The sequence below is a fragment of the Mercenaria mercenaria genome, chromosome 3, assembly GCF_021730395.1.
Source record: "Mercenaria mercenaria strain notata chromosome 3, MADL_Memer_1, whole genome shotgun sequence".
NCBI lineage: Eukaryota > Metazoa > Mollusca > Bivalvia > Venerida > Veneridae > Mercenaria > Mercenaria mercenaria.
Window position 1 is genome coordinate 72,039,332 of NC_069363.1, and position 14,134 is coordinate 72,053,465.

General features: G+C 35.8%; 1 protein-coding gene across 2 annotated transcripts in view; it reads left to right on the forward strand.

Annotated features, from left to right (window-relative positions):
• Positions 1-14,134, forward strand: part of LOC123524432 (tubulin polyglutamylase TTLL7-like) — a 48,180-nt gene that overhangs the window by 18,629 nt on the left and 15,417 nt on the right. For both annotated transcript variants that reach the window (XM_045302635.2, XM_045302634.2), the window contains exons 9-15: positions 181-275; positions 4,343-4,490; positions 4,696-4,908; positions 5,524-5,625; positions 6,516-6,818; positions 7,216-7,350; positions 8,232-8,312. In XM_045302635.2, coding sequence (XP_045158570.1) covers positions 181-275; positions 4,343-4,490; positions 4,696-4,908; positions 5,524-5,625; positions 6,516-6,818; positions 7,216-7,350; positions 8,232-8,312 — 1,077 coding nt within the window. The remainder of the gene's footprint in view (positions 1-180; positions 276-4,342; positions 4,491-4,695; positions 4,909-5,523; positions 5,626-6,515; positions 6,819-7,215; positions 7,351-8,231; positions 8,313-14,134) is intronic.

Here is a 14,134-nt window from a genome sequence, read left to right on the forward strand (position 1 = left end):
CATTTCCTCTAAATTTAAATTCTACATAGTTGATGAATTCACATAGGTGAATCTTGAAAATTTTGTTATCATGCCTGTTTTCCCAATAAATTTTGTTTGTTGCTATTTTCTCAAATTTGTTGTCACAAATATTAGACCTTTTATATCACCAATTTATGTACAAGATGTTGGATGTTTTAGATCAATAGATCACCAAGTTTTGGAACAGATGAAAAGATTGACTTTGACATCAAATCAGCACTTATAGAGGATACCATCAGACTCTTAAATATCAAGTAAGTTATACCTGCTCTATACAGTTTGCTTACAAAATGCCGTCTTTTAAGGTTCATATTAACATATAATAAAATAAACATTTGTTTATTTAGAAAAAAAATAGCCTGCATAATATTGTGTTTCTATCACCAAATATGTGGACACCTGCACTTTACTGGTATGCACTTTTAAATTATTATAAATAGAAAATATTACTGTCGTATACAGTCAACATAAAGTTATTTCCCCCTGATTTCATTAGGCAGCCTTTTAGCATATTTCTGTATTTATTGTATCTGTATGTATTTTTCAAACTGTAGTATTTTGCATCCTGTCTTTAGGGCCTGTTTTAAGTTAACAACATCTCTTAACCATTTGATGGAAGGTGGTGTAACTAAGCCTGGGTGTTCATTAGATGATCTCCTTCCAAACTTATTCTGAATTTTTCTACACAAACGAGCTTGCCAAATAAATAAATGAAAGATTGTTGAAAAACAGCTCCTGAGCAGTGTTCCCATTTTACATCATTTCAAAAGAATATTTGCATCTCTCAAGGATTGAAGTTGCAGTCTCTTTTTTCAGTCATGTGGATTTCCTAATGAGCAGACAGGTCCTACTTGCTTTATGGTAGAAGATGAAATGTAGACTTAGGATTTATGTATTTTGCTCATATTTTATGAAACATTAGTTAAGCACAAGATTACGTAATTAGTGATATTACAATTAAGCAGTGCCTGGATCAGCCTCATTGTTGACAAAAAGAGAGAAAACATGCTTATTGTCATTTTCCTTTTTGTTGCATATTTACACTGAAATTTATACTGATAAATCTTTGTTCAGTTTACTGATATTGTTTTGATAAAACCTGTTTATTAGATCGGCAAATGTCGTTGGTTGGGTGGGCAGGCGAGTGGCTTCAACTTTTGGTTTCTGTTTAAAAGCTTGAGTTAGGATGACCAATTGCAATGAAAATTGGTAATATAGGTAGCTTGCATAGAAGTGGAGTTCAGGATTGCATATGAGGTCACTAGGGTCAAGGTCAAGGACTCTGTTGCTGAAAACAGAAAAAAAGTTTCCTCTCAATAACTTCAGTTTGCATTAAGGTATTGAAATTAGGTAGCTTTTAGAAAAAGATTGTATATGGGGTCAAGTACAAAGTTCAGCATAACTTAGTTAATCTGCATACTTAGAAAATTCCATTGTGGCACAGTGGTCTAGCGCATTGGACCAAAGCTACATTTTGTTCTGTGGAACAGGTGGTATGTGGTTCAAATCCCAGTCAGGACCTAACTTGTGATATAGAAAGTCATTTTAATGCCATTGGGTCATGGTCAAGGTCTTTATTGCTTAGAATAGATATTTTTTCACAGTCATAATCAAGAATGTGGTTTCCAGTTTATAACTTTAGTTCGGATTTACTTACTGTCACCAAACTTGGTGTATAGCAAGCATACCCAAACTAAAGATATGGAGTGGAAGCCATTTTTCTATTTTTAGTAAAAATGACCCCAAATATCAGCCAAAGCTAATAATAATAATAATAATAATAATAATAACGACTTTATTTATAGAGGCGACACAGTTGGGCAAGCCCAGTCTTCCCTGTGGATTGTATTTGGGGTCACTATTACTAAAAACAGAAAAATGGTTTATGCTCAGTATCTTAAGTTTGGGTACAGTCCTATTATCAACAAACTTTGTGTTTAGATAGCTTTTATATCAAAGACAGAGGTTTGGAATACATTTGAGGGTCACTCACGTCAAGCTCACTGTTACTAAAAAATAGAAAATTGTTTCCACTGAAAAACTTAATCAGTCTGCATACGTTGAAAGTTACACCATGGTCATACATGTGATAAGTTCAGAATCCCAAAACTGGAGGTTTGCCATTTTTCAGCTGGAGTTGGGGTCTCAAAACTGGAGGTTTTTTATCGACATAAATTAAGCGCGCGGACACATAACTTAGAGGCAAAATCCAACATTTTTGACCACACAATAATGTATATAAGTCTACACCAGAAGAAACAATCCTCATAACTCTTGATTTGAATTTTGACAGAGTTATGCCACTTTTTAACTTCATTTTTTTTGGTTAAAGTTTTATATAATGTCTAACATCTCTGTTACATACAAAGCTATTGCCTATTTTGCCCCTTTTTCTGGCAAAGCTTTAATTCAGAGGGTAGAAGTGTTGGTCTAGTGTACATTTTATAATGTGGAATGGATGGGTCACAGTTCACATCCAGGTCTGGGCCTTACTCTGCCATAAGGTTATGGTCAAACTAATGACTTTAATCTGGAATACTATATGGCAATGACACATCTATGCTCATTGTATCTGTGCTTGTGAATGACATGACTGGATGCGGTCAGACATGTATAACGGAACATGTAGGCATGATGCAAAGTTTGAAAACCTAGTTTTCATGGAATTTCCACGTTTCTTGTTTAATAACGTTTTTATTATCAGAGGAGTATGTGCAGCTTTCCCTCTTTTTTCTTGAATCTATTACTATGATGAAATAATAGTTTTTATTTACAAAGGGAAGAGACATATTGTTTTTGCACAAGTTTACTTATCCCTGGTCTCTCCTGGTCTTGATAGGTCTGTAATTTTTACATGCATGGAGAAGTCTTTACTTAAGTTGGCAGAAATGTTTTCCATAGTGAGTCTGCATGTCAGGGTCAAAGCCCTTACAGAAGAAAAAGGCCTGCTGCGTACTCTTGCTGTGTACATACAGCGTATATGATGCGTACATGATGTGTACTGAAATCAAGGGCTTTAAATAGTACGCAGGATATACACCGCACATACACCGATAGTACGTTTGTAGTACACTTTTGACATGCAAATGAGCTCTGCCGCGTACTACTTGCTGCGTACATGCTGTGGACTACATAGTACACAGGATGTACGCTGGAGGAATTTAGTATGCGGGAAATAGTACGCAGCATGTACGCGGCACATACACTTTTCACATGCAAATGAGCCTGCGGTGTACTACCCCTGCGGCGTACATGCTGTGTACTCCTGCGGCGTACATTCTGTGTACTCCTGGCCCGAGTCCTGCGGCGTACATGCTGTGTACTCCTGCTGCATACATGCTGTGTACTCTTGTGGCAAAACTGCTGTGATAATGTAAATTCCTTACCCCACCAACTTTCTTATGCAAATGCTGATCATTTGGACAGAAAAAAACAGAAAAAAGATAAGTGACATGCATCAATAAGTATTTACCCTTACCAAAATAATGTAGATTGATGTTATCAAATAAATTAGTATGTTTTTCTTCATCCACTTTTCAATGAAATAAATCAATTTTAGTAGCATGTAATTTGGTAAACATCTGAAGAAAATGGCGTAACTGCATCAAGGGGAAACAACTTTAATGCAACTAAATATAAGTGTTATAAATTTCGAAGTATCTGCGGTGTACATGCAGTGTACTATTTTCTTGTAGAAGTCCCTCCTGCGTACATGCAGTGTACTCCTTAAATTTTCAGAGTCTGTGCTGCGTACTTGAAGTGTACTAGTGACCTCCTGCGTACATGCTGTGTACTCGTCGAAATAGTACGCGGCATGTACGCGGCATGCGGTGTATGTAAAATGTACTCCTCTGGCGTACTACTGTGTTCGCGGCATATACACAGCAAATACGCAGCATGTACGCCACAGAGACTTGCTTCTGTAAGGGAGGCTATCCTTGATGCGACATGTAATAAGCTTGACATTGACACTGTTTCCTTTTGGCATCCAAGGTTTAGTTTTACAATGTTAATGTAGTTTCCTGAATTTTCTACTATTGAAAGGGGATATAATGTTATGTTGGCACTTCCCTTGTTTTCTCTCTGCCTTCAAGAGTTGTTTCTGAATTTCCTTTGACTGCATGAATAGTCATGTCTGCATTTCCAAATATTTTTTCATGTCCAAATGCTTTCTTAGGCATTTTTGACATTGACCAACCCTAATCCTGCCAAAAAAGTATTTCTGTTTACTTTCTATTCAAGATTTAAAGATGTACTTGACAACATCCACTGTGGAAATTATGTGGGAAATGAAAGATAACATGTAACAGAATTATTTCAGAATGAGTGACAAAAAGAAAAACATGACAGCTCAGAAACTTGAAGCACAGAAACGTCTGTTCCGTCCATCAAAACGTGTCTCAGACACTGCCGATATGACAGAGTATGATAAAAAACGTGCCAGTATTGAACGGAGAAAGGATGAACTGGTTTGTTTTTATTTGATTATAAGAAAAAAGATTGATTTCTTTAAATGAACTTCAGTAAGAGCATTGTGTAATCCAAAATAAACATACTTGTGAACTGTTATTTTTAAAGAATATTTGGTTGAATTTTTCAAGTAAATACAAACCACATGTAACTTGTTTTGAGAAGAAATCAATCTCAAATCTTTCAAAATTCTTTCAACAACAGAAAGAGCTACTGTCAAGAGTAAAGAAAGCGGGTTCAAGAGAAGAATATGAGAATCGGAATCGAGGTCGGTTTATACGGATATTCCCTTCTGATGACAAAGTGAGGCAAGGAAAGTACATCCATCTTCTGGAGGCGGCCTATTCTACCTTCATGTCTGGGAGAGCTACCTCTATGCATAAAGAAATACAGCTTATCTACAACAATAAATTGAAGGTAAGATTTGCCTCAGCTAAACATTTTACAGTGTTGAAGAAGACACAAAGAGGATGCAATTAGGTGTGGAAGAGGGGTTGATGCAGGTACAAATCATTTTCAACAGCTGAAATTGAGACATATGTCATCTTAATCAAAGTTGGTTAAATAGCTTTTGTTGAAAACTTATAACTTTAAAAAGAAGACATTTTACCTAATATTCATACTTAGTTTATGATGTATACTTGGCAGATTTTTTCTGAAGGGCATGCTCCTGGACTGCCTAGAAACTCTGCACTTCCCAAAGAAAACCAAGGGTCTGCTCACAAGTGCAATAAAAATCTAAAATATCTTTGTACATAAAATTAACTGGACCATAATTGTAATTGCTATGTTTTGTTAATTTATTACATGTTCCATGTTTTAGTTGAAGCATATGATTGAGAAAGGGCTTAGAATGTTTTACTCTTAGTGCCTAGTGACCTTAGTATAATTTTAAGGTAGGTTTGAACATTTGATAAACCAGAAATCATGTATGTCATTTATCCTAATAACACGGAATAACTAAATATTTAAACGGATGGGTTAAACAATATGACAATATGATGACAGACTGAAAACTTATGTATATTTCAGGAATCCGATATAATGGACATGATAGCAGAATGTGAATCAGATGAACAGCAGGGTAGATTGAGCTTTGAGGGTAAACGGGTTGCAGGCACTAGAGGACCAAAGGTATATTAAGGAATCCTGTTTCCGCCGTCGGCTTTTCAACCAGATAGGCTTAGTGCAGCAACTGAATATTTAGCATCAATTTTCTAATTGCTGTGTTGTAAATTTATTGAAAAGTTGAGGATAGAGGGACTGTATTACTCCCACGAATTGCAGATAGGGAAAGGATCTAGCGATACACTATTTTTGGAAATATCTCAAATCAAGAATTGTACGATTTCCTTACCAGCAATTCAATAAGTGTTGTTATCTTTTTCTCAGCTATAATTATGGAAGACTGGCATTTCTGATGATTTTACCCATGGCAGCAAAATCAATCTGCACACCAAAACCCATCCCCCCACCCCTCCTTTGCCAGATGATGCCAGAACTGTTAATGACAACTAACGAACTACATTTATATATTAGATTCATGCATTGATTATATATTTTCTATGTAAAATTTGATAAAAAATAATGCCTCAGTACTTGCTCAATTAGGAAATGTTATTTTACATAAAAAACATAAGATTATGCTACAAATGATATAACCCAACCAGAACTTTGTTGTTGTGCATGTTTGAAATGTCATGACATCATTTCTGTTTATGGACGTTAATTTCCAGTGCATTGTAAATACTACACTACTGTAAGAAAGAGTGCTACAAAGAAAGAATTTTGTTTTGCTTTAGTTATTCTATCATTTGTAAAATATGGCATGTCTGCCACTTCTTGTTGATGCTGATAGGTATATCTGGCTCTCAGGTAACTGTTTTGGCAGTAACTTGACAGAGCCTTATTACAGCGAAAGCAGTTACCCTCAAACTGGATCTAAAACCACTGACACATTTTATTGTAATCTTTTTTATACATGAAAATATGAAGGTTATTTTCTTGTTTCTATGTTTATTAAGCCATTGGCCAGTATGCCATCTTCGGACCAGTTCCCAGGGACAGACAGGGAAGAAGATGAAGAGGAGAGTGAATCAGCTTCACCGCCAAGTTCTCCGTATCACAGAGGCTCAAGGTCACGACCTGGGTCTGTAAACAGTAGACTCAGCAATAACAGAACACCAAGTATAATGGGTTCGCGTCCAAACTCGGGGATGGTTCAGCCTGGTGGCCGACCCATGAGCAGTGTAGGGCCAGGCCAATCAAGATCATTGTCTCGGCAAGCTGGAGGACAGAAACTGACGAACATTCAAAGATCAAATGTGGTCTGTTTTGTATATTACATAGTTCTATGTCCTTGAACTGAGAAAGGTCTTTCATAAATATAGTAGGCACCATAATAGCAGTGTAAGAGATATAATTTTAACTACAGTCTTGAGAAAACATATGCCAAGCAGAGCAAGATCAGTAAGATCAATGATACCAATGCATACTAGAATTTCTATAGTATATATGTATAAAAAAAGTCACAACTAGATGGATGTCTTCATTAAAGGACATTTCTGGAGGGTTTATTTCTTCAACTTTTTTCTAAAGTGGACTGCAAATGAAAAATAAGTTAAAAGTTTTTATACAAAGAGCTTTATATAGACAATGAGTTTGTAGAACTGGATTGAGAGACTGAAGCCTTTCAATTATTTTACGATTTATTTTTATTGATAGGATGATAACTTTTTGACAAATGTGATACGTGAGAGAGAAGAAGAGCTTGTACGCCGGACGTTGCAGGCTCTCAATGACATGAGAATAAAGTTTCCCGGTAAATCTGACCAGGAGGCAGACACAATTCTAGATAAGGTGTGTACTGTCAGTTTTCATTTCAGAAAGTTTATAACTTGAGAAAGCCTATTAGGTATACTGTTTTCTTTTTCTTGTAAAGTAGTTTAAGTAAGAGGGCATACCTGTTAATTTCTTTTTGTAAGTCTTCTAATTTCAAAATCCACATCATATTATGTCCTGTCTGTCCGTCTGTCCCTCTGGAACATAACTTAATATCCATTCAAGGTATTGACTTTAAACGTGGCATATAGGAAGGTGGCAATGAGAACATATGCAGAGTGCATGAACCAGATCAGTAGATAAATGGTCAAGGTTACAGCAAAGTCAAATCTATTGGTCATATTTTGTGTTCAGAGCATAACAATACCTATTCAAGATTTGGCCATGAGACAATGTGCAAAATGTATGTACTTGGTTAGCTGGTTAAAGGTCAAGGTCACAAATTGAGTTCAGATATCAAATCTGTCCTTTGTATTTTGTATCTTAAGCACAGCTTCAGAGCTATATAAGGTATTGCCTTTGAACTTGGAATATAGGTGGGTGGAGATGAGGTGATTTGAGGAGTGCAGTAATCTACATTACTCAGCCCCCATTGCCATGCACACACATGAAACACCTCTCCCCCACCCAAACCAACAAAAAAAGTAAAAGATGACAGTTTCTAGTGCCTTAATATTCCAGCAACATTGCTGCACCCCCATCCCCCTACCCACTACCTCATTACATACCATCAGTGACTCACACACCAAAAAATATTTTCCTTTCAATTTTACTTCCTCCTCCTCTGATATAGAACTTCAAGCATATATTGCCCTGCTTTGCAGAGCTCTTGTTCAATACCTGTAGTTGTTTAAATGCTTAAACCAGTTATGTAATGCCAGTGTTATGTCTTTTCACAGTTGTATGAGAACTGGAAATTCCATAAACCAAGAATTGCATCCTACTGGCTAGTTAAACTGGATTCAATCAAAAGAAGAAAGGTATGTTTATTTTTTTTTATTTTACTACATTTCAACCTTATTGGCTGGAACTCAGCTGCTTGGCCTCTAGGAACTTTTATTTGAAAGATCAGTATGAATCAAACCACATATGCTATAGTTCATGGGTTTTCAGTAAATGATTGGACCTAACTCTTAATTAATTTTAAAATTTAAACTTTCAGTTATAGACAGTACTGATGTATTTCAAGTAATAGCCATATTTTAAAAATATCCAATGTAATAAACTAAAGATAAGTTCTGTATAAGCTTACATGAATGAAGTAGATGTATACACCAAAGGAAAAGTTCAGCCAATTTTATGCTAACACAGGAGATAGAGATATGTTTTAATCATTTCAGTCTTTTTTTAAAAATCATGTTGCTTTCATCTTTTCATGTAGAACAAGCATTGTGGTTAGCAAATACCACATGTAATTTTATATTCCCATATATGGGGAGATGTACTGATTCATTGTCCATCCATCCATCCCTTTGTCCCAAAATATTGTCCAAACTCTCTGAAACTACTGGTAGGTTTTCAACCAGTTTGACTTTGTAGAAAGTTTTTTTTTCAGTACCAAGGCTAGTTTCATATATCGTCAGCATTTTCCAGTTGAATGATTTTTTGCAGATTGCAGAGTTATGGTCCCTTAAAAGATCTTTTTTTATACGCCCGTTTGAAAAACGGGACGTATTATGGGAACGCCCCTGGCGGGCGGGCGGGCGGCGTCCACAGACCTTGTCCGGAGCATATCTTCTTCATGCATGGAGGGATTTTGATGAAACTTGGCACAGTTGTTCACCATCATGAGACGGAGTGTCATGCGCAAGAACCAGGTCCCTAGGTCTAAGGTCAAGGTCACACTTAGAGGTCAAAGGTCAAATTCAAGAATGACTTTGTCCGGAGCATATCTTCTTCATGTATGGAGGGATTTTGATGAAAGTTGGCACAATTGTTCATCATCATGAGACGGAGTGTCATGCGCAAAAACCAGGTCCCTAGGTCTAAGGTCAAGGTCACACTTAGAGGTCAAAGGATACAAGAATGAAAAATTCAAGAATGACTTTGTCCGGAGCATATCTTCTTCATGCATGGAATGATTTTGATGTAGCTTGGCACAGTTGTTCACCATAATGAGAGGGAGTGTCATGCGCAAGAACCAGGTTCCTAGGTCTAAGGTCAAGGTCACACTTAGAGGTCAAAGGATACAAGAATGAAAACTTTGTCCGGAGCATATCTTCTTCATGCATGAAAGGACTTTGATGTAGCTTGGCAAAATTGTTCACCATCATGAGTCAGAGTGTCATGCGCAAGAACCAGGTCCCTAGGGGTAAGGTCAAGGTCACACTTAGAGGTCAAAGGATACAAGAATGAAAACTTTGTCCGGAGCATTTCTTCTTCATGCATTGAGGGATTTTGATACAACTTGGCACAAATGTTCACAAGCATGAGACGGAGTGTCATGCGCAAGAACCAGGTCCCTCAGTCTAAGGTCAAGGTCACACTTAAAGGTCAAAGGTCAGATACAAGAATGACTTTGTCTGGAGCATTTCTTCTTCATGCATGGAGGGATTTTGATGTAACTTGGCACAATTGTACACCATCATGAGACAGAGTGTCATGCACTGGTCCCTTCTTTTGAATTACTTCCCTTTGCTGTTACTATAAATAGCTTATATTGTAACTTTTTCATTACAAGTCGTAGGGAAAAATCAAGACCACTTTTCTGTAGTACAACATGCATGTTACATCCAATTCTGAGGTGTATTTTGAGCTATCTCTACCTGGTAAGGATTTTTGTGTGGACTTGTAATTTTTTTATTTCGATTTTTTTTTTTTTTTTTTTTTTTTTTTTTCTCTTTAAAGATTAACTTCCCTTAGTTGTTACTATAAATAACTTACATTGTAACTTTTTTATAATTGACCATAGGGAAAAACCAAGACCACTTTTCTGTGGTACAACATTGATATTACTTTCAAATTTTGGGTGTATTTTAAGGTATCTCTACCTGGTAAGGATTTTTTTTGTGGACTTAGAAAAATAAAAGAATTACAATAATTTCTAAAAAAAACAACATTGTAAACAACTAGAAAATTAAAATTCCATTTGCAAATACAGGTGCTAGTGTAAACAAATTTGCTGTGACGGGCGTATATTGTGACATTCTGCACCCTTGTTTTTGGATAAAGTTTGTCTGGTCTAATTCTCCTACACTACTGATGGGATTTGATTGAAATTTTATAGGGTTGTTCAGTATAAAACATTTCTGCTAAGTTCTGGCTTTAAAGACAATTCACAATGTTTGCTACATTAGACCAGAAAACATCGAAATCCTGGTGTTATTTCCTGTAATGAGAAAGTTTATAACAAGCCTTAGCTGTATTTTGCTTTAGAATTTAATATACAGTGCATTCGCAATGCTACGAATCGCAATTTAACGAAATACCCGTATACTACGAGAAGATGTTGTGGTCCCGGCTGCTTCCCTTCTTATTTCTATGTAACAAAGTCGCGGTTTTACGAAAATGCAACTGTACGAAAAATGCGCTCCTACGAATGTATTGTTATGCCCTTAAAGCCTGTTTTCAACTTGTTTTAGTTGCGATTTTACGAATACCTGTATTGTCTAAGTTTTCACACCTTCCATACGGCGTGAAAACGTTTTAAGAGTGGAAAGTGTCAGTATTATTTAGCTGAGCGTAAACAGTAAATAAAGTGTGAAAACTTAGTAATTAAATTCAAAACACATATGCTGTACACTGTGACACAAGTTATTGTTTAATTTTTATACGCCCGTTTGAAAAACGGGACGTATTATGGGAACGCCCCTGGCGGGCGGGCGGCGTCCACAGACTTTGTCCGGAGCATATCTTCTACATGCATGAAGGGATTTTGATGAAACTTGGCACAGTTGTTCACCATCATGAGACAGAGTGTCATGCGCAAAAACCAGGTCCCTAGGTCTAAGGTCAAGGTCACACTTAGAGGTCAAAGGTCAAATTCAAGAATGACTTTGTCCGGAGCATATCTTCTTCATGCATGGAGGGATTTTGATGAAAGTTGGCACAATTGCTCATCATCATGAGACGGAGTGTCATGCGCAAGAACCAGGTCCCTAGGTCTAAGGTCAAGGTCACACTTAGAGGTCAAAGGATACAAGAAAGAAAACTTTGTCCGGAGCATATCTTTTTCATGCATGGAGGGATTTTGATATAACTTGGCACAAATGTTCACCACCAGGAGGCGGAGTGTCATGCGCAAGAACCAGGTCCCTAGGTCAAAGGTCAAGGTCACACTTAGAGGCCAAAGGTCAGATACAAGAATGACTTTGTCCGAAGCATTTCTTCTTCATGCATGAAGGGATTTTGATGTAACTTGGCACAATTATACACCATCATGAGATGAAGTGTCATGGGCAGTTCCCTTCTTTAGAATTACTTCCCTTTGTTGTTACTATAAATAGCTTATATTGTAACTTTTTCATTACTAGTCGTAGGGAAAAATCGAGACCACTTTTCTGTAGTACAACATGCATGCTACACCCAATTATGAGGTGTATTTTGACCAATCTTTACCTGGTAAAGATTTTTGTGTGGACTTACAATTTTTTTTTTTATTTTTTATTTTTTTTTTTTTTTTTTTTTTTTTTAAGATTATCTTCCCTTAGTTGTTACTATAAATAACTTATATTGTAACTTTTTTATAATTGACCGTAGGGAAAAAACAAGACCACTTTTCTGTGGTACAACATAGATGTTACTTTCAAATTTTAGGTGTATTTTAATGTATCTCTACCTGGTAAGGAGTTTTTTTGTGGACTTAGAAAAACAAATGACTTACAATGATTACTAAACAACCACAAAATTAAAATTCCATTTGCAAATACAGGTGCTAGAGTAAAGAAATTTGCTGTGACGGGTGTATATTGTGACATTCTGGCACTCTTGTTTTCTCTTTAAACTATCAGATCAGATGGCATACCAGCCACGCTTGCTTTGATATATACGTCTCAAACAGTCACTGCATAAAAAAATAAAAGAAATATTTAGTTCCTGATCGTCTGTATATTGTCGTTTTATTATACCAAACAATTCAGTAAAGGGTAGCTGAGGGTATCGGAATATGCAGTTTCGATTTTTTTTTCTCGTCCAACAATGTACCCTGTAAATGTTTTATGTACAGTGAATAAACAGTGAAGAAAAAAAAAAAAACCCGTTTTACATTCTAGATACCATCAGAGTTCAGATTCGAATAAGATTTGCAGTAAACCTAGATATACATATAAAATTGGTCCAGATGTACTCTGATACGAAAGTTACATGTTAAGATATCACAGATTATGACGTGTAGGTATTAAAGTGCTCCTATGCTACGCTCAAACGAAAATGCAATATTACGAAAACAACAGCTGGTCCCTTGGCTTTTCGTAGGATCGTGATTGTACTGTATAGACAACTGAGTAGTTTGATTTTCTTGTTTTGAAAAAAAAAGTTTACCTTACACTCAGTATTTTTGTGTACTTTCCTGTTTTTATTTCTGTTTTAATCTTGCAATGCTAGACATACATTATGAACAAACATTGTGATATTCCTTTAATTCTTCACCTGAACAGCGAATGAGCAACTTAAGAGTGTAGACATATTTGACAGGTTAACAGCATTACAAGATCAAATGTACAAACAACTTTAAGAATGTAGATATATTTGACAGGTTAACAACATTAAAAAATCAAATGTACAAGCAACTTTAAGAGTGTAGATATATTTGACAGGTTAACAACATTAAAAAATCAAATGTACAATCAACTTTAAGGGTGTAGACATATTTGACAGGTTAACAACATAAGATCAAATGTACAAGCAACTTTAAGAGTGCAGATATATTTGACAGGTTAACAACATTACAAGGTCAAATGTACAAGCAACTTTAAGAATATAGATATATTTGACAGGTTAACAACATTACAAGATCAAATGTACAAGCAACTTTAAAAGTGCAGATATATTTGATAGGTCAACAACATTACAAGATCAAATGTACAAGCAACTTTAAGAGTGCAGATATAATTGACAGGTTAACATCATTACAAGATCAAATGTACAAGCAACTTTAAGGGTGCAGATATATTTGACAGGTTAACAACATTACAAGATCAAATGTACAAGCAACTTTAAGAGTGCAGATATATTTGACAGGTTAACAACATTACAAGATCAAATGTACAAGCAACTTTAAGAATGCAGATATATTTGACAGGTTAACAACATTACAAGATCCAATGTACAAGCAGCTTTAAGAATGCAGATATATTTGACAGGTTAACAACATTACAAGATCCAATGTACAAGCAACTTTAAGAGTGCAGATATATTTGACAGGTTAACAACATTACAAGATCAAATGTACAAGCAATTTTAAGAGTGCAGATATATTTGACAGGTTAACATCATTACAAGATCAAATGTACAAGCAACTTTAAGAGTGCAGATATATTTGACAGGTTAACATCATTACAAGATCAAATGTACAAGCAACTTTAAGAGTGCAGATATATTTGACAGGTTAACAACATTACAAGATCAAATGTACAAGCAACTTTAAGAGTGCAGATATATTTGACAGGTTAACATCATTACAAGATCAAATGTACAAGCAACTTTAAGGGTGCAGATATATTTGACAGGTTAACAACATTACAAGATCAAATGTACAAGCAATTTTAAGAGTGCAGATATATTTGACAGGTTAACAACATTACAAGATCAAATGTACAAGCAACTTTAAGAGTGCAGATATATTTGACAGGTTAACAACATTACA